Source organism: Epinephelus moara, chromosome 19 (genome assembly GCF_006386435.1).
Source record: "Epinephelus moara isolate mb chromosome 19, YSFRI_EMoa_1.0, whole genome shotgun sequence".
Classification (NCBI taxonomy): domain Eukaryota; kingdom Metazoa; phylum Chordata; class Actinopteri; order Perciformes; family Serranidae; genus Epinephelus; species Epinephelus moara.
The window spans coordinates 39,275,446-39,296,766 of NC_065524.1; the positions used below are offsets into that span (position 1 = coordinate 39,275,446).

Sequence of the window (21,321 nt, forward strand, 5' to 3'; positions counted from 1 at the left end):
TTCTTAGTTTTCTTACTTTAAGTCTGATCAGCAGACCATTAAAAAGTTGCATATTGTTTCTCACAATATAATGCAAACTGTGTATCTGATGACTTTACAAAGCTACGAAAAGTTACCAATGACCGAAATTAGCAATTTTCTGTTGATTTACAAATTACAGACATAATAATTGACAAGTTGAGGAAATCTGAACATGGGGACACCTGTTCAGAGGAAAAATGCAGACGCAACAATTACTTGCTATTTCAGTGACAGTTATGAAACATCCCAGACTGCATGTACACATTATTACATCAGTGCATCATTTATTTTCCACATTCAAACTTTTAAAATACAATCACAGTTTGAGATGAATTTAAAGGTATACTATGCAGGAATTGTTGGTTACCATTTTTAAACACTGTTGCCAGCAAAAGGAAAAAGCCAACTGCAGATTTTGGAACGAGCTTTGTCTAGCTGACATTTCGCCTCGCTATATACATTTTTTGGCACTGTGTCCATTGTTTTCCGAGCTTCCCTGTGGATGCTTGCTGCCGACAGTCTAGCACATGCTCACTACCTTTATATAAAGTTCTGATGTCACCTCTGTTGCATAAGAACATCCTGAACACAGCAAATTAAGATGAAACTACAGGCAAGGGCAAAGTCTCTGCAGATAAATACACCGCTGTACACTTTTAGTGGATGAAAAGTGATGATTTAGAGGGATTACTTTTGTATGAGTCTATACATTGTTTTTTTAAGGAGAATCCTGCATAGTATATCTTTAAAGGCTGATTCAACACTAGGACACAGAAAACACCTGCTGCTCTGTCCTGAGCTAAAACTTTCAAGTGTGTTACACATTAGGCCACACCCCGAACAACATCATAGCAGGTGTTTGACTTTGACAGATGACAGAAAACTGAGCATTCTGGTGGTCAACAGATTGATTTAAGGTGGGGATGTATATGTTGCTCGTCGTCCCCTTCTGTGTGTTAAAGTACTTACTTACACTATTTAGTGGTTGACTGGTGTACACAAGAAACTTATCCTTTATTCTGAGAGACAAAGGAATTACTGTAATCACAACATGTCATGCATCACAGGGTTTAGAGGGAGTAAGAGTTTAACTGGTACATTTGCTTAGTCAATGTCGGGGTGGAACAACATTTAGAAAACATGAAACATTTTTTGTTGTTTCAGGATCAGAGGACACTCTACAAACAGCTTATTCTTCAGTCAAAAAGTCCATATGTGGCAGTTTGGAATATGAGATCTAATGAAGTAGTTGTCAGACAAAAGGAAAAAAAACACCCATGAAAAAAATGAAATTTAAATTCCTTCCATCATTTGTGCAGCTTTTCTGTTGAAAAGCTGGATGTAAAGTCTTTGTAGGACCCTAATACTGTCCTCATCTCCTCACCTTTACATAAAAAAGGGGAGGAATTCTGGTGCTGGAGGTCATGAGGGGCCTGGAGGTGTTTCTGCTCCAGTTTTTTTTGTGGGGTCTAGAATGGTCCCTTCATACACAACCTTGTTCTTGATGCCATCCTGGATCATCCTCTGCTGCACACGAAGCTTAGCGTTGTTCATCCTGCAGTAAAACCTGAACAGAAGACACGGTAGTGTTTAGGTTACAAGCAGGAGTAACTAAAGAGGAAACTTCAGTAAGAAGTGAGATCATGCTGGGACAAGAATTCTGAAAATATTGGCAGCTGGGTGTTTGTAAAGATTGCATGTTTTTCTTTGATGGTAGATATGTCAAAGATGTTTTTAAAACGATAAAGTAAAAGACAAGACAAGAATGAAGTTTCAGTCAGAATAAAAACCTACCAGGACCCCAGTGTGGTGAGCATGAAGCCTGCAAATCCCACGTCAAAAGACCTCCTCACACGACCTGCAGAACACAGAACAGACCACTGCTGTGAGTTTAATGGGTAAACTAATACTCAAAGTTCAAACTAACTTTTCCCTCACCATGTGAAACAACTTTTTTTTTGGGGGGGCATTTTTGCCTATAATGAACAGGACAGCCAAGTGTGAAAGGGGAGAGAGAGAGAGAGAGAGAGAGCAGGAATGACATGCAGCAAAGGGCCATAGGCTGGACTCGAACCTGGACTGCTGCAGTAACAGCCTTTTACATGGGGCACCTGCTCTATCCACTAAGCCACCGACGTCCCGTCATTGTCAGAAAAAGAGATAGAGGAAATTTTTATGTGGTTTTTGGTCCGAAATAATTCTGATGCATATATCTGTACTTTTCTCTAAAGGGATTAAGCAGCTGATTTGTTGAAGACATCAGAGCTAAAAGGTTTGGATATACAAAGAGTTTGTGCAGAGGTTTTCTTTTATGATAATTTATACAATAATCCTGCTAGGTTAACTAAAGTAAATAATATCTAAATAAACACAAAACACATAACGTACCTTGTTTCTTCAGGCTTAAAGTGAGTCACTGAAATATTTTATCACCTTTTCATAGGATGTGCAGTTCAAGTCGTGCATTTAGGTTGTAGGGAGTTTGAAAGGCAAATTTCAAAATCAACTTCCCCTTAGTTAATAACACAAACACAAGGTACAGTCCCTCCCACATTATCGATATGACATACTCCAGTGGCATTGCACCTGTACACTCATGGAGATGTTACAGTGATCAACTATCTAATTAATTCTCAAAATCCTGTTTTGGCTGGATGGATTGTTGATCGATTTGAATTAATAATCATGGAAAAGTTCAGTGGAAAGTTAAACAATTACTAAATTCAGATTCAGATTAATCCAAATTTGTTTGGTCCAATGCTCCAGACATAAAGGCACTATGAGCACACACATACACACAAAGCTTCAGACTTAAATAACACTCACTAGTGGCCAGAAAATGTAGCAGGCCAGCAGCTAGTGAGCCTCCAGCTCCATGCAGGACGGCATCTCTGGCACACGGAGTGTTCTGGACATCCAGAATCCCCAGCAGCCTGAAACCCTAAGGGACAGACAGAAAGACAGGAAGGCCAAAGAGACAGAAGAAGATTTTGTCACATGTCAACAATGTGTAACTGGTCCAGGGGCCAACTGTGACCTGCAAACCAATTTTAAATGGCCCTCAGCTTGTCTTTTAAAACACTATATGGTTACCAAAATATTGGTTGACCAAGCAAGGTCACTTTTTTTTGTCTTCATGTGACTTGCATCATGATAGTTAAGGACTGAAAACATTTGTTGCTTTTTTTATTCACTCTTTATCATTTTTTTTGCATTCAGAGCACCTTTTTTTCTGCACAGATGTGTTACATAAATAGGCTATTTTTGCATTGATCTCAACCTGTGGACTTTTTAAATTGGTGTGCCAGTATCTCTTCAACCGTCCATTCTTGTTTGCCTAATGTACCGATGCACCAAAGACATCTTTTTTGTTACCCCAGGTAGGCGCAATTTCACAGCCCCCATAAGACTATACAAGCAAACGAAAATATAATAATATAATAATATAATATATATAATAATACCAGATATTTCCTGCTAGAAAGCAGACATGGCCACAGCAAAGCCAAAGGCGAGGGCCACCACTTTCAGGAGAGGTGGAGAGTTGAATACTTTTTCACTTAAAGATAAAAAAGCTGCATTTGTGTCATTAGTATGTGTTTTTTTTTTTTTTAACACATATGATGCGAGAAGCAGCTGGCCCTCTGATTTTTTCACGATCTAATCTGGCTCCAATTCAAAAAAAAGTATGGACACCCCTGCATTAAGTGATACTGAAACCGATCATGAATTCATACTTAAGTAATGGTAATTTAATGTGCAAGTGTTACAAAGAGTCGTATCATATGCATACTGTTATTTTATATATGCGTTCAAATGACCTCTTTTTTATTTAATGTTTTCATAAGTATAGTGCATTTTGTCTATCCTGAAGGCCCCATGTAACAGTGTGTGTTAGAATGTATACAGAGTGTATGTTGCCCAGAGAGCAGCCAAGGCAATGGTTTTTTTTTTACTTAATGGAGTGTCAATGTACATATCAATAAGAAATCCTCGATTTACTAAACTGTGACACTTAATGTAGCCGATGACTATGACTTAAAATGTTTATCCACTCAGTATAACCCGTAACCTGTATACAGTCTATGGGTCCAACTACATCATGCAAAGCTCCTTTCAATAAAACGTAGACGTTTGCATCTGGATGAAAGTAGCGAATGTGTTAATCTATGGAGGGAAATCGATGTTTCCTTGAAAGTCACTGCTATGTGGTGACTATTCTGCAAGCCGAATTTCTCTGCTCGAGTGCTTTTGAAGGTTTGTCAATACAAACGTAACGTCAGGTTAGTTTAGTATCCGGGTCCCTAGGTAACCTTTAAATTATGAAATATCCGAATGGAATTTGGTTTGTCAAAACCCCCCACTTCTGCTGCCTAGCTAGCACTATTACTAGCTAGCTCTTCGCTGGCCTAATGTAATAGCTCGGCTTGGCTAACACACTTGATATAACGTCATGTTGACTCAAGATAACCTAAAGTTAAACTCGATTTAAGTTAACATCAACGTTAATTGTGCGCTTGTTATCTCCCAATGTTGATACACAATTCAGACACAAATTTGTGAAATACCGATATATAAGTGTATTCTCTGTGTTAGCATGTATATAGCTTTGGATTTCAGATTAGCTGAAAGTCTCACTAAGGCAAAAAATAACACTACATTTCCATGAGTAACTCTGAAAACTTAATGAATTAGGTTTGAATCAGTTTTTAACCGCTGCTGTTGACCTTCTAAACACTGGAAGCTAGTTGCCTCTTCCATTTAAAATGCTTCCTTTAAACACACAGTTACATGAAGCACTTACCTTGTTCTTGCTCTCCTGCTCTTCTTCTGCCATTGTACCACGTTTATTTCTCTCCTATTGCAAAGTTTACACTGAATTTACCTCGAAACCCGTCATGTAACAACCGTTTTCGTAACCATATTGGCTGTGGCGCATGCGCTGTACCTACCAAATGAGTCCGTCGGTTATTAATCGCCGACTCGAAAAGAGCAAACGGCTGATGTATAGTTCCGGTGTACATGCTAAATTCCATAAACATACATTAAGGGTATTACAGCTTTGTTTAAAAATATCATCTTAAAAAACAGCAACAACGACAAAAAGTGTTAAAAGATAAAGAATTATGTGTGTGTATAATGTCTATACCCCTCCCCCATCTTTTCCCTGCTGGGTTTTAGTGTTTATTTCTTGTTCTTTTTGCAAATAATTCTGTGTTATTTATTTTTACATTGTTTGTTTCAGGAATTTCTTGTTTGTGTTAAATTTAAAGGTTACTGCTGATTTAGACTATTTAGAGATGCAATTACACATTGTTGACATGTTGCACCAAAAAAATAAAATAAAAATAATAATAATAATAATTGCATAGGCTATATATATATTTATATATGTCCTCCAAATGAGCAACTAACAATCCTGCCATATAAGTGTTTACCCATTAATATTCTATATTTAATGAAATGTAAACACCTGGCATGAAAATAAACAGTATAATTTGACAATTTAGTTCATATTTTGAATACAAGGGACAATTAGGCTAAAGTATGTGTTGCTTTTCTCCTGCAACCCAAATTTCCTCACTTGGATCCACTAAGTTTTATAATGTAATTCAGACAATAAGGAAAAGAAGCAGTTAATGAAATTGATATCCCATGGTAGAATTTTGAACATCAGCTCATTTGTCCCAAACAGGAAAGAGGAATCATGCAGTGTTTACTTAACCCATTAAAAATATGAAATGAACCAGGTCAGAGGGAAGTCAGCATGTCACAGTGCTCCCACACCGATAAAAAAGGATTATTTCCCCGGCAGCAGCAGATTACTACCTGACAGTCCTCATCCTGCACTATGGTCAAAATGGAATTCCTGACTTCACATAAATATTTCAACAACAGGCTCTTCTGACAAACAATAATAGCCTTTAGCAGTCTATGGGATATACAGTAGCCTATATTCAAACAGGAGATTTAATGCTTAAATACAATATTGTTGTTTGTTCCATTGTCCAGTGATGAGAAACATAGAGCATAACAACATAAAGGAGCTGTTTTATTTTTTTAAACTGTTGATTGCCTGCACAATTTGGCACAAATTCTGGAGCTGCCAGCATCAGGTAGATACTGACCATAATCAAATTTCAGTTAATGCATGAAAACATAAAGTCCAACTTCACATATAAGGAGCTGAACACTGGGTTAAAACTGGGAATCTAAACCATTAGACCATGTGGGAGATAATACTCCATTTAATGTGTGTCAGCATCAGATTCATTATTTTTATGGACAGTGCAAGCATTTATAGCCTATTGAATTATAAATGTAATAATGCTGACATTCTGCTTCCCCCCCTTTCTGTGTAGGCTAAATCTTAAAACAATACTGAGCATAAGCAGTTCAGTGTCTTGTCCTCTGGCCCAAAAAACACAATGAATAAAATCTACATGTGACAAAGAGGGATGAAGTGCCACACTGCTGGACACAGGATGTTCTACACAGATAGTGAGGTCTGTGAAAGGCGCCCTCGGGTGGCCATGTTCAAGGACAGCAGCTCACTACAGCAGCTTCAGAGGGTATGGCAGGGCAGGTCATAATTCCCCTATTACAAAAAAACTAGAAACAAAAAAATGGAAGAAAACTTTACATACATAGATGATTTTTCATACAAATAAAGGCATTAGATATGATTCATATGGATGAGAAATAAACATAGTCAAAGATCTGGATACAAAAGGTAGAAACTACAACACAATGTTATTTATCAGCATTATATGTTCTGTAAAAATGAATATATAATAGTACCCTACTAACTATTTAAACCGTGACCTTTTATTGTGTTACAATGATTTTATTCATTAAACCCTTGTTGGTTGTGATTCCAGTTTTAAACTTTAGAGTTCAGCATCAGGTCATAAACCCTCCTTCACAAATTACTACTGTCACAGTGGCCTTGAGCAAGGCACTGAACCTGCTCCTTCTAATGCAAGTCTATATAATCCTGGCAGCTTTTATGAGTCTTGTAAACAGGATGTAGTGATACGGAGAGAGACTAATCCTGTGGTTAAATAAAGATTAAAACTGCATTATGTACCCCCTGTTTTAACAAAAACATGTAACCATGGTTGAAATCCAATATGAGTGAGTATATCCTGGATCTCTGACTCCTCTGTGCTGTATAAAGGACAGCACACCCAGCCCTGAGCACACTGCCTGCAGACACTAGAGAGTGAGTCAGGCTGCTTTACACCAACAACCACCAAGCGATGTATTTGATTTATCTGAAAGCTTTTTTTATCCATTTGAATTTTTAATGAGGCTTAACTGTTTTGAATAATTTAAGTAAATAACATTAACTGTAAAATACAGTGTTATGGAAAGTATTGAACAGCTGAAGTTGGGAAATATCAATAATAGAACAGCAGGTGTCATTGTACAGTAGATATACTTAAAGGTTTGCCACTAATGACTTTATTATCAATGCTTAACATATTATAGCTTGATGCTTTATGGATGGGTTCCTAGGTTGTGTGTTTTTACTCTTTACAAGCACCCATGAAGTCTAAGCTGTTACTGTCATTAATTAACTAACCCATTGCGTCTTCTGCAGGATGATGGCTGTACAGGTCGGCAGAGTGATGTTTCCTTTGATGTTGAGTTTGTTTCTGGGAGCCTCATCTTCCATTTGGTCTCTGGCTCCTGCAGGTAAATAAAATAGTCACAAGACACTTTTAATTATATTGATCTGAGTTTTTGTTTTCAGAGAACGGGAACCTTTTTGCAATCCCAAGCCTTTTATTGTTTTAAATTAGATTAAATTATTATTTTTGTTTTTATTTATTTATTTATTTTACTGGAAAGGCAGGTTTTCATGTCTTTGACTTCAGATCTTTGACTTTTATTAACATCTTTTGGTGACCAGCGTAACTCTTTACACAGACGGCACTATACACATAAACTATAATGGCACATTTTCCTGGACAAACGCAAAGCCAAGTAAAATAAATAAACCTACAACAGGTTACGTAAAATGGTACATCTCATTTTATTATTTGATTTAATTTAATTTATTATTTATTATCATTATTTATCGTGTCACTTTGATTTTAGGTGCTTCATGCCTTGGTGCTTATTTCCATCCCTCTGGCACTGTCTCCATCTCGTACTGTGCAGGAACACTGGCTTTGAAAGTCAAATTCACTTGTACACTTTGGTGATTTAAAGCAGACGTAGCAAAGTGGAGAAGTTTGACTTTCTGTTCCTTGAAGCCTTAAGATCGACCTTAATGTTTGTGGTTAAGCATTATATAGAGGCATGTAAGTAGTAAGTGAAGTGAATATGAATGTTCAAGCAGAAATTTCGGCTTTGATAAAAGTCTAAAGAAAAGCAAGCAAATACATGAAACAACTTAAAAAATTAAGGTAAATATGGAATATGGTTATACATTTTCCCTAAATGTGGAATACATAGCGGTGCTTGAATTGTTAGTACATCAGTGCAGAATATGTATGAATGGCTTTTCACATCAAAGTGGAAGTGGCTTTTCATAACCAAGAAAGAAGAAGTGTGTTTCAACAGAAAAATGTGCAAGTGAACATTACTCAGACTGGAAATTTCTGTAGAACAAACAATTCTGTCTCAGCTGATGCGTTTGCAGGGACGCTCTGTTTCTCATCAACTCTTCTGAGAAAACACAAAAAGTTACAGTGTGTGACAGATTTGTAACAAACTGCAATGTCTTCCATCACCAGCGGCCTTCCAGCTGCCCCCCTGCCAGCTCATCAACCAGACAGTGTCTCTAGAGAAGGAAGGCTGTCCAAAGTGTCACCCAGTGGAAACAACCATCTGCAGCGGTCACTGCATCACCAAGGTAGTACAGGAAAGAATCGTATAGTTGTAAAAAAAAAACAAAAAAAAAAAAAACCTCTCTGTGTCTCTCAGTTTAGTCGCTTTATTATCCCAGATGGTCAAAGATAGCCATCAGGGGCGTCACATTACAGGGGATTTTTGTCCCTGTTCAGGTTACTATGGCAAGCATTCATGGAGACAGATAAAAGAGTTACAAGAGAAAGACATCATTTGCCTGTCTACATCAAAAGTATCTAACTTCCTGAGGAAGTGCAGAAGTTGCTGTCCCTTCTTACAGACCGCATCAGACATAGCAACAAAAATCTGACACATAGACATATATATTCATTGTATATAGAGTGAAATGATAATGACTGATGCACACAACATTTAAGATAGTATTGAGTGGTAAAATGTGTGACTAAATGGGCAAGTGTGAGGAATAAAAAGAAAAAAAAAAATCAAATAAGCCAACTGCTAACTGGTTTGAAAGTTAATAAAACCTAACTGTAACTGTCCCTCAGCTAATTTAATTTCAATTAATCAATTAAGCCTAGACTCTGCTGCAAAGGCAATTACTTACTTACTTACTCTAGACATAATAAAACAAAGAATCAGTTATAATATTAAGGCAAAGGAAAAATAAAATATATAGTTTCTATGTAGCAGATAATTCTTTGTCTTGGTGAGAAAAGATGTATGCTACAATGTGCTTGAATGGATTTAAGAAATCATCTACATCTGCATTTAAGAAATCATCTACATCTGCATTTTGTGTTAAGCATTTTGTTTTGGCCTTTATATTCACATTTAATTTGTATTTTCACGGGTTATTTAACTTAAATTGTTAGCCCAGATGTGAACGTTTTGTCCAATAAGCGGTTGACTCTGTCACTGTTTACATCAGATGTGCAGTCACAGACTCCTGCTCCCCACTCCACATATGATGCGAAGGTTAACAGCACTGTGGCTGTCTTCTTTTGAGATTAACTTGTTATTTTTGTTCCCCTCCAGGACCCTGTCATCAAGATACCATTCAGCAATGTGTACCAGCATGTGTGCACATACCGGGACTTTTACTACAAGACATTTGAGCTTCCTGACTGTCCTCCCGGCGTGGACCCGACTGTCACCTACCCTGTGGCTTTGAGCTGCCACTGCGGGCGCTGTGCCATGGACACATCTGACTGCACCTTCGAGAGCCTGCAGCCCAACTTCTGCATGAATGACATACCTTTCTACTACTAGTCTCAAGCAATAGCAGCATTCAACACATTAATAAACTGGATTTACATTCAGCATCAACTGTTGTAAATAAAGATTGTTACATTTACCAGTGCAAAAGAGTTACGTATCTATTTCTTGTGCAGTTACACTAGGAAATTACTCACATTTGACCTTTCTTCGAACTTACTGGTTAACACCCAGGAATCACTAAGCACCATCCTGTGTGTGTTACATGATGCAATACATGTAAGATCTAATCTGCCTTACAGTACAGTAGTTGAAATGTGTTTGCTTGTCATTGCCTCAAAAAGGAAAGAAAAGAAAAGATAATGTCTGTTTAATTATAACAGGAATATTAAGCATTAACATTATCATCAAAATAAACATTTCTTGTGCAGCGTCTCACACTTACACATTATCTATACATCTTGTCTTCTTGACCTCATGCACATGAAATACAAAAACTGGCTCAGCTAATGTGACAAGGAGGGAGTTCCCACCAGACATAAATAGCTAATATAGCTACTTTATGTAAAACCAGTCAGCTTTAACCGGGAGCGGAAAACATCATCAAGCAAAGCAATGTGCTGTGGAGGTGCATATTAGACACAGTGGGAGTTATGTGACAACCCATGAAATTAATGTGAAGTTGACTAATTGATATCCAAATATCTAAACCCACAATCTTATGTGACGTTAATGGCGACTACGGAACCTGTGCATCACTGTTTTTTCTTCAGAATTTGTCACATACTCACACCCACACCCTAATCCAACTGATTTTACTTCATTATAACATGCTGATAAATTCGTACCTATTTCTGCTGCTCTGCTTTTAGTTAGCATTACAGGGACAAACGTCAGAAGGCTTAGTTCCCATGCCAAGTTTTTGTTAACGTTTACAGAGGAGCAATAAAAAGCTCCCTGAATGGAAACATTACAAACTTGCATGTGATGTTCATGGCCCAGGACAGTATTCCATCTCAACCCTGCGTCCTCATATGAGGACATTACATTTTGGGTTTACTTGACCTTATTCTTCATTCTACGTAACATAGACCTGTTGTCCTCATTAGTGGACACGTTTATGAGCCATCTAAGAGCACAATACAGTAATCCATGTAAAAACAAATAGCTGCCATCTCTGCAAAGTCAGTCTGCAGCCGATCCCAACACAACAGTAGACAAGGTCCAAAACCTGATTACATTTTGTAGTTGGAACTTGTTTATTTATAATTAATAATGTTTGTAGTTTAATATGGCAAACATATGACCAATTTTAGCAACAGCAACAAGCTAAGACACATTAGGAATCAGGAAGTAGGCCTACTAGTTTGCAGACATTGGGACTTTATTATCGTCTCATTTGAGGACTTGGGACTTCATTGTTGTGTCATTTGAGGACATTGGGACTTGATTATCATTGACAATGTTTAGGTTTTTACTTAGCGGGTCCTACTGATCCCAAATAGCTAAGAAAAATTATTAATGCATACCAAACAAAAGTTCGGCTCTCAGGAGAATAGGGAGCCATGGGCGGATTATGAGTAAATGAGCCCAACCACCTCTTCTACATAAAAGCAAGACACACAGATTTTGTAGTTGTTATGCACCTTTTGTTGTTTTGTGTCTCAGTATGCTCATTTGTGCTTCCTTGTGGTTGTTTTGTCGTTTTGTAGTTGTTTGGGTCTCTTTGAGGTCATTTTATATCTTTTTTAGTTTTATTGTGTCTTTTTGTGGTTGTTTAGCCCATTTTTTGTAGTTATTTTCTGTCTCTTTGCAGTTCCTCTGCATCTCTGTGTGGTCTTTTCGTGTCTCTTTGTGGTCATTTTGAGTCTCTTCGTTGTTGGTATGTGTTAATTTCACATTCAGTATTTTGCCAGTGAAGGCCAGGGGCCCCCCTTACACTGTGGGCCACTGGGCCTGTGCCCGGTTGGCCCGTTCAGTAATCCATCCCTGTAGGCAGACACTCCCATTCTGTCTGGAGACAAACATTACAGCTGTTCTAAAATACCTGCTCTGAATTACACCCTGCCTCACACTAAAACACAAAAACTATTTATAATAGCTAAATAAAGATTTAAAAAAAAAAAAAAAAAAGCAAGGCAAACACATACGTAAGCTATAATTTGTAAAAAAAAAAAAGAAAAAAGTTTGAGTAGAGTTTAGCTCCTCAAAATCTGGCATCACCTTGTACAAAAGTGTTTGCCAAATGAATACATGTAAACATCAGGGAAAACTTCAAGAATATTATTTGAAAATTATTATTTAGTAATTTTAAAAAAACGTAGTCAAAGAAGGCAGACATTCCCGATTTTATCAAGAAATTTTTTTTTTTTATTAAAAGAAAACATAAACTTACATATAACATTACATAACTGATTCATATTGCCAGGCACATACTACAGTAAACATACCTGCTCTCACTCTCAATCACATACTAATAACTAGTATGCCTACCACTAAAACACCAAAAATAAAACTTATGTTAAGTTAAGATAAACAAATAGTATCTAGTTTAGTAACATCTGTACAAAAAGGCAAAAAAAAAAAAAAAAGCAAACAGTTTTCGATAGACATATACAAATTATCACTGAGAAAAAGTAAAGGACTAAATTATATATTAATATGTATGAGAGACACCAAAAAAAAAGTCTTAAAGAGTTAAGTTATTAAGATGCTTTCTCAGTGTTATATGTTACATACAAACAGACCTCTGGTCCTTATCTCTGGTCTTGTGCCCACATCTCTCAAACCTGCTGCTACTACTCCCAACTGATCCCAACAACCTGAACAATTTCCAAACAATTTCAAATTTACTGTTCCTCTCTAAAATACTTGAAAGATAAGTTGCAGCTCAGGCCCACATTCAGCTTAGTCACAACAATCTGTTTGAACAATTTCCGTCCGGTTTTCACTCGTTTTGCAGTACTCAGATAGCCCGGGTAAAAATCACTAATGATCTCCTAATGGCAGCTGACTCTGGGCTTTTAACTATTTTCGTTCTTCTTGATCTAAGAGCAGCCTTCGATGCCATTTCAGATAACGTCCTTCTAGAGAGACTAGCTACCACACTGACACTGCTCTCTACTGGTTTAAATCATATCTCTCTGGCCGCACTCACTTTGTTCAAATTAGAAGTTTCAGATCCAACTCTTTTCCAGTTACTAATGGTGTTCCTCAGGGCTCTGTAATTGGTCCCCTTTTATTTATTATCTACCTTCTACCTCTTGGCCATCTCTTCAGAAGATTCTGCATTCAATTCCACTGCTATACTGATGACATCCAGCTTTATCTCTCCACCAAGCCTACTTCCACTCTTCCACTCAATTCCCTTTCTGACTGCTTATTGGATATTAAATCCTGGCTTTCATCCAAATTCCTCAAAGTCAACCGTGATAAAACTGAGGTTCTCCTTGTAAGTACTAAACCGCATACTCGGTTTGCATACTTTCATCTACGAAATATTAATCGCCTTTGCCCATCACTTACACCTCAGAGTACTGCTACCCTACCCATTCTTTGGTTACATACCATATTGATTACTGCAATTCTATCCTCTTTGGTCTCCCTCTTAAGTGTCTCCATAATCTCCAGTTGGTCAGCTGCCCTTAACATTACTTGAACCCCCTCCATAGTCAATTGTGATTACAATTATAATTAGAACTATTATTTAAAAGTCAAAATATAGGTTTAGGAATAAGACACTGTGGTAGCTTTACCGGCTCAGTAAATCAAACACAATATCTGGTTTGCCTTTGTGATTAAAGGGTAATAAGGACAGATATCAACTTACAGCTAACAAACACATAAAAACATGTTTTATTTACATTTGTTGAAGCCATCACAGAACCAGAGCAAGTTCACCAAATCATTTCCCATTGGGCAGTAAAGTGCATTTATGTATTCTGTACCCTTGGGATGGAATATGGATGTTTTTAAATTAAGAGCATTAATCTTGTTAAATGCTTTTAAATCCAGAATGCAAGATCATAGATTCCTTAAGTTGTCAATGTTTTTAATTTAACTAGTTACATACTAAGTTTATTCAACTTCTTTTCTGAATTGAGTTCCTTTTGCTTGATTTTTACTTCCTTTTCATAAATAGAATAAAAAAGACAAGGCTTTCTTGTTTCTGCAGTTTGTAAATCATATCAGCTGAAGACAGAATCTGTGTCTTATTGCCTACACGTCTCCCTCTATTGTCTCTCTTTCTCTCTCTCCCTCTCCCCCTATAGCTGACTGTGGACATGGGTTCATTTCTACTGTTGGACTGCTGATATCACTGCTGTCCATTCTGCAACAACACACAGAGGCCAAAAGCTTGTCAATGGTCCCTTTCCTCATGAAAACATACAGAAATAGGTCTGCAACAGGATTCAACCTAAGAAACACAGGAAAGAGGCTTCTGAGGGTATCGTTAGATCTGGCTTCATATACCAATAACAAAATGATGCTGGGCAGGAAGAACAGTATGTAAATGAGCAGCACCAGGACCAACATTCCTACAATTCGTCGTTTTTCATCAGAACGGACAGAGATGGAAGCTGACAGGGCTTTAAGGGTCCCACCCAGGAAGAATATGAGCAGTGGGAGGGGAAGGAAGCAAAAGATGGTGACGATGATTTCTTGAACCTTCTCATCTTTGCAGAAAAATAAAGGGAGGAGAAAGGCAAAAGGAAGGACCCAGACCACGACACAAACCACCACAGAGATCTTGATGGTTCGTCTGAAGCGGTACCACAGTGGACATGCGATAACCAAATACCTGTAATACAAGACAGACACAGCTTCAGAATTATACAATGGTCAAAGACAAGCTCTACACATACTGTAAAGACAGACTGATACCTTTCCAGAGCGATGCACACCATGAAGCCAACACTGGCCCCCACACAAAAGTAGTAAATATATGTGAAGACATCAACGATCATGCGGTCTTTAGGTTGTGCCACCTCAGCGATCAAGCAGCAGAGTTGAATGAGGTCAGAAATGAGAAGGTTGATGACGTAGATCGGAGCAACATGATCATTTCGCACCTGCAGGAAATCAAAAATAAACCAACAGCTGTAAACATGTTCTGAACTCCACCTCTTCCTAAATAAGTCATCTTGTTCTGCCCAGAAATTGCAGTCAGAGCTGTTCATACATTTTTCATTAATCCCTGTTTTGTGCAGTCAGATATGTTGCTTTACAATAAGGGCAGTATAAGCACTGAGTAGTATGAAAATAGACACGATGGACATAAAACAGACAAGGCAATTCAGTATAAAAAGACATTTAAAACAGTTAAAAAATGGATTGACTGATTCATAAAATCATAGATTTGCAAAACTATAAATCATAAAATCAAGTAAGACTTTAAAAGAGTCATAAATAGACAGTAAAAGCGAAAAACGAAAGAGTTTCAGACCTGTATTAGGAACGTCAGGGCCAGTTAAAGGCTAAAGGGAATGGATATGTTTTCAGGCGAGCTAGCTTCCCTGATATCTACAGGTAGTGTGTTCCATAGCTTTGGGGCATAATTGGCAAAGGCTGCATCCCCAATCTCCTTCCAGCTGTTTGCAACCTCCAATAAACCAGCAGCAGATGATCGCAGTTTTCTTGGAAGCAAAAAATTAACAAGTGATCTAGCAATGTAGCTTGCTCTCAGCCCATGTAGGGCTTTGTATACAAGGAGGAGGACCTTAAAATCAATTCTAAATGTAACAGGAAGCCAGTGCAGAGTAGCTAAGATTGGCCTGACGTGCTCTCTGCTCTTGGTTCTAGTTAATAGCCGAGCTGCAGAATTTTTTATGAGCTGAAGTCTCTCAGTGGTGTTTTTTGGCAGGCCAGGGGCCTCCCTAGTGTAGAGGTTACACTACTTTATCCCAGCCCTCTGACACCTGGCCCCCAACCCAGATCATAATCCTTTACAGAGAGACACATGACACAAACAGTAAATAGGTAAATCTCAGTCATGATGTTCATACCTGAGAAAAAAGAGTGTAGATGGCCATGAGGGTCAAAGGAAGGCCAATACAAATGATAATGCATGTCACCACTTTTATGATAAATCCAGTTTCTCCACGATAAAAGTAAGTGACGAATGGGGCAAAGACATAATAAAAGTCTATGTCTGGGGAGTAGGTATGAATGCTGGAGTAATCCTCCATTCTTCAGAGTAAAACCTGTAGTTAAAGAGATGAGGTTACAGAAGGGAAGCATGTTGTTTAATATCCTAACATTGTTAAAGATATCACTAAAGCTGTTAGGTGCAACTTCACACACATACAGAATACATATATTACAACCACAATCAAATTGGATCAAATGTTACATCATCTGCTCATAATATCTAATCAAGGAATGAAATTCCAGCCAGTGCAACAAGTTCCTGTGATGTACGTGTTGTAGGTCTTTACTGCAGCCACAGAACTTTGTTCACTTGTTTCAGTAATCTAAAGCAATGTTTAATATTAATGTACAATGGTTTAGGATGTTTTGCCTGTCCTCTAAACTCAGTGTCCCACTACTTGTTGAATGTCCCTCTTTGGATGAGGAGGATTACATGACAGATTTCTAAATTTGATGAACCATTTGCAATACTTTGCAAGAATGCAAGAAATGTTGTGCAGCGCAGGAATATCTTGCCAATCCTTCTGTGACAGGAGACCCATGAAGGTAAATAAAATTTGGTAACATCTAAGGAGCACTTTTTCCAAGTATTGATTTTATGTTGGGAGGAAATTCTGATAAATCATCTGTCCACTAAACTGGAACGTACTGTGTACTTCTACTTCAGAAAGAAACATCATACTATTTGCCTGACAGGGACATGTTACTGGTTACACTGCAGATTCAGAATTTACACTGAGAATATAACAATTAGAATATCATGCATTATTATCTATTAAACTATGAAGCACTTTATCAGAAACAAAAGCTCCACCATGAACAAAATATACATTTAACATTTCACTTTTACACTAATGCACGGGCAGTGCATGTGTCGGGTGACTGCTCATGATCTTATCAACGTCCTCCCTTCAATCTCAAAGAAACCATCGGAAAACATAACATAACCCACAACTGATACCAGCCTCCATCTAACCGGAATTTTTTTTTTTTTTCATGTAATTGGTCTGTCTTCTAACTTTGATTAGAGTTGAAACCAGCTTTTCTGTTGCTGTGGCGCTGCCTCTTGTGTTTTGAGGTTGCTCTCTTCTATGGTTGGCTCTGATGCCAGCCTGCAACACATGCGTTCCCCCACAAAGTTAAAAAAAATGTAGATAAACTTGACTGAGATAGTCATTATTCATGTATGAAACGGTTAGCTGAATATAACCTGTCATATCGTTTCACAACACAGAAAAGATATTTCAGCTGTCATCATTTCCTGGAAAACTGGAAATATCATTCTAAATAGCTTTCATGAGATTAATGATGGTTTAGAACATACCTATTAACTGTGTGTGCTCTGTCTCATTTCCTTTGTTTACTCTTCATTACCCAGTTTTACTTGATTGAAAAAAAGTACAGTATCTTTTTCTTGCATGTTTCTATTGTATTTTACTTTTCAGCTATTTTCTTAAAAATGCTCTTTTGTCTTTCTCGCAATTTATGGAAAAAGAGTGAAACACCCAATTTAATAAAACATAGTTGGTTTAAACATTCTGTACAGCTACAGCCCAAAGCTGTCTGCTTGTTAAAGGTTTCATAATCATTTCCTGTTTATAGTGCCTCTATCTTTTTCAATAATCTTTGTAATGTTATGTCACAAAATTTACCTTCGAAAGCTGAAAGACCCCACCTGAAAGCGTTTCCTACACCAGTGTCTGATGCGACTTTAGCATCCAGTCTAAAATAAATATGGGAGGTTGTACCAGGCAGTATAGTTTGGTGATGATCTACCCTGAGGGGGTGTAGATGATCATTATCTTCTGAGGAAGAGAGAAAACATTGCAAAATAGCAAAAATATGCATTAGCACAAGAGGAAAGTGAGATTGATAAAATACCACAATGTAAGCAGTAATTAGCCCATGCATGTTAGGTGCGTATGCTCAAGATTTTGCTGTTTTGATGGGTAAATAGCAGCTGAGACACACTGAGACACATAGATGTCTATTACAATAAGGTTAAATTAAATTAATACATCTTTAAAGACATCTCTTTTATATAGCAACCATTGTTTCAACAGCATTTCAAACAAGTGTATGACTACAAATGCTGCATCTGTTAGAAACAGCACTTAAGACGTGTGTATGCCTGTTACATTTGCCTCAAAAGGATAAAAAGAAATGAGTGTCTATTCAGTTATAGCAAGATTAAAGAACATAAATATTGAACTTATCATTTTATATGTAGCATCTGATAATTACACATGATCCATATGTCTTATCTTATTGGCCTATGCACATGAAATATACTTGACACAAACTGGCTCAATGAATGTGATGGAAGGGAGCCCACACCGGATATAAATGACAAGCTAATTTGTTTAAAACCAAAGTTATCTTGAAATGGGAGTGGAACAGCATCAGCAAAGGAAGCAATGCATAGATGCACAAGATGTGTGCTTTGGAGTTGACTAATCAGTCTAGACATACGCCGTCAATCTTCCATCATGTCAATGACCAATACTGTCACTGTGTGTGTTACTGGTTCTTCTTGAGAACTTTGTCGACATATGCGTACCAACACACTTCCCCATTTCATTTTACCATGTCAAGGAATTAGGACCTACTTCTGCTGTTCTGTTTTTTCATTAGCATTACTGTGATATAAGAATTTATCAATATTGTTAAGCACATTGCAGCTGATGCATAATCCTGCTCTGAATCACTTCCTAAATGCCTCCCACCAAAACAGCAAAACTATTTGTATTAAATAAAGAGCAAAACAAGCAAAACAAACACAGTTTGAGATAGACATACATTAACTGTAACCAGTGGTGTCGTTAAGCCTGGGCATCATAAGCTTCAGCCCTTAATGTTGTATGAATAGCCCCAGATTCAAAAAGAAAAAAAGCATAGGCCTAATAATAAAATTGGAATTACTGCCCTGCACTTGTATGCCTCTGCATCCCAATGAAGTTTCTCTTATATTATTATATGACAGTATATGTATGTGACAATAATAATCATATGTGTATAATAACAGTAGAAGTATGACTAATGATAACAGCAGCAGTAGGAGTTATCGGGCAGGACCACAGCAGCAGCACAACCACATGACACAATCCAGGTGTAGCTGCGATACGAGTTAACCGGCGAGACAGTGGAGCACAAAGACTCCAAAGAAGATGAGTTAGTGACATGCAGTAAAGCCCAGTTAGCCATATGCAGTAATAGGACGTGAATGTTAGCAAATGAAGAATGAGTATTTATAATTGTGTATAATCTGCATAACAATGGAAATTTACAGAGTGATTTTTAATGATGTTACCTAAGGGAACCATATAAAGTGAAGAGAATTGGGCCGAGCACAGAACCTTGTGGAACTCCAAAACAAACTTTAGTATGTAAAGATGATTCATTGTGTACGTGAACGAACTGAAATTGATTGTATAAGATCATTTGTAATTTTTTACTAGTTCTGTCTGTTCTATTACTGATTTTATTTATTTTGTGGGTGGTGTTGGCCAAAAGTTCATCTCCTCAGTACAAGATATGATCTCCCACATACAAGACATCCTGACTTAGGAGATATTATCTTCTACATGCATGTCTCCTAACATTTTGTTCACTATCTCCTAACCTTATGCACACCCACTTCAGCACTGAGATATTATCTCCTATGTAGGAGATGTTGCTTTTAAAGTCACATGATGTTGATCTTGTGTTTGAGGAGAGACTCCTTCGGTGTGAACAGGAAGTGCACAAAGGTCTGTTAGAAAACAAGCAGAGCTCCATCTAAGAATCTGTTTCCATTCTTAAAAACAAGCAGAGCTCCATCTAAGAATCTGTTTCCATTCTTACTGTCTGCTGACTGTTCGTAATGACTTCATTCAACATGTTGCATCAGTCATATGAGGGTGAACACGTGCACATCAACACCACCACTGTAAATAGTGCGAGAAAAGGAAGCAGCCACTTCCATCAGCTGAGAGCTGGCTGTAAAGATCCTGCCGACACATTGGAACGATCCAGAGGAAACAAACGACCTCTGGACTTTAGTTTAGAGTCACAACAGTCGCTGCTTCACAAATCTATCAGTGTATAAAACAGCTCATCAGTGTGTAGAAGAAGCACAGAAGGTCAGTTATCATTCATGAAGGTTCCTGCTGTCACATGAGAAACTGGAGACGCCTTCCTGTGAGTGTCTTTATTAGAGGCTGAGCACAGTGAAGTTTAGAGGACAACACAAGTGCACATGATGTTTTACACAAAAATCATAAATAAAAACAAACAAAAAACAGTTGCGCAAAAAACGAGTCATCTGTGGAGTCCAGAGTGTTTTATTTAGCACCACCCTCAGGACAAAGTCGCATCCTACACACATTCTGTGAACTACCATCAGCTGTGTGTGATCCTGTACAGACTGAACTATCTGTTCAGCAGTGAGAAAGTTTCTCTAACAGGAGGAGACTCTCCCTCCTACAGAGAACACAGAGACACTGAGGAACCAGGTGACAAGAGCCAAAACCCAGGATAAAGAGGTTCAGTGAATGTGGTGTTGAAGGTGTGGAGGTGGATCAGTGTGTCAGAGGAGACTCTGAAGAAGGACAGAGTGCCAGCAGGACAGTCCACATACACTGCTACTCTACCAGAGACAGAGGAGGAGGAGGAGGAGGAGGTGGTGATGGATGTCATTCTGTTATTGTGCCAGACAGAGTAACCACCATTAAAGCAGCTCAGACTCCAGGACTGATCATTCCATCCAAACACACAGTAGGCTCTGTTTCCTCTCCTGCTGATTCCTCTGTAACTCACTGATATATAAACCCCTCCTCTCCACTCGACCTCCCAGTAACAGCGACCAGTCAGACCAGTTCTACACAGCAGCTGAGGCCAGTAGTCAAATCTGTCTGGATGATCAGGATATGACTGAACCTCCATAATATGTGTCACCTTCCTGTTGTTGTCAGACAGTTTGAGGTGTCTGTTCACTGTGTTTGTGTCGATTGTGAGTTCACAGGAATCTGATGGAGAGAAGAAGACACAATACAGCTGCAGTTATTCATCTATCATCACTCTGATGATGACATCAGAGATTTGAATGAGTGATGTCACAGTTTGAAGATCAAA

General features: G+C 37.9%; 4 protein-coding genes across 4 annotated transcripts in view; 1 reads left to right on the forward strand and 3 right to left on the reverse strand.

Moving 5' to 3' along the window:
- Positions 1 to 856: 856 nt before the first annotated feature.
- On the reverse strand, positions 857 to 4,980 carry LOC126406822 (cytochrome c oxidase assembly protein COX20, mitochondrial). The gene is made up of 4 exons (XM_050071339.1): positions 4,826 to 4,980; positions 2,848 to 2,962; positions 1,816 to 1,879; positions 857 to 1,588 (listed from the first exon to the last, which is right to left on the reverse strand). The coding sequence occupies exons 1-4, from the start codon at positions 4,856 to 4,858 to the stop codon at positions 1,444 to 1,446; spliced, it is 357 nt and encodes a 118-aa protein (XP_049927296.1). The 5' UTR covers positions 4,859 to 4,980; the 3' UTR covers positions 857 to 1,443.
- A 2,187-nt stretch (positions 4,981 to 7,167) lies between these two features.
- Positions 7,168 to 10,194, forward strand: lhb (luteinizing hormone subunit beta). The gene is made up of 4 exons (XM_050071336.1): positions 7,168 to 7,246; positions 7,628 to 7,722; positions 8,769 to 8,887; positions 9,880 to 10,194. The coding sequence occupies exons 2-4, from the start codon at positions 7,629 to 7,631 to the stop codon at positions 10,111 to 10,113; spliced, it is 447 nt and encodes a 148-aa protein (XP_049927293.1). The 5' UTR covers positions 7,168 to 7,246; position 7,628; the 3' UTR covers positions 10,114 to 10,194.
- Positions 10,195 to 14,277: 4,083 nt separating this feature from the next.
- LOC126406340 (G-protein coupled receptor 4-like) lies at positions 14,278 to 16,247 on the reverse strand. Its single transcript, XM_050070547.1, has 3 exons — positions 16,065 to 16,247; positions 14,944 to 15,131; positions 14,278 to 14,860 (listed from the first exon to the last, which is right to left on the reverse strand). Exons 1-3 carry the CDS (start codon positions 16,245 to 16,247, stop codon positions 14,278 to 14,280), a joined length of 954 nt encoding a protein of 317 aa, XP_049926504.1.
- A 3,938-nt stretch (positions 16,248 to 20,185) lies between these two features.
- LOC126406341 (neoverrucotoxin subunit alpha) overlaps positions 20,186 to 21,321 on the reverse strand; it is a 2,501-nt gene continuing 1,365 nt past the window's right edge. The window contains exon 2 of the mRNA XM_050070548.1: positions 20,186 to 21,243. Within this exon, the coding sequence (XP_049926505.1) occupies positions 20,671 to 21,243 (573 nt within the window). The 3' untranslated portion in view covers positions 20,186 to 20,670. The remainder of the gene's footprint in view (positions 21,244 to 21,321) is intronic.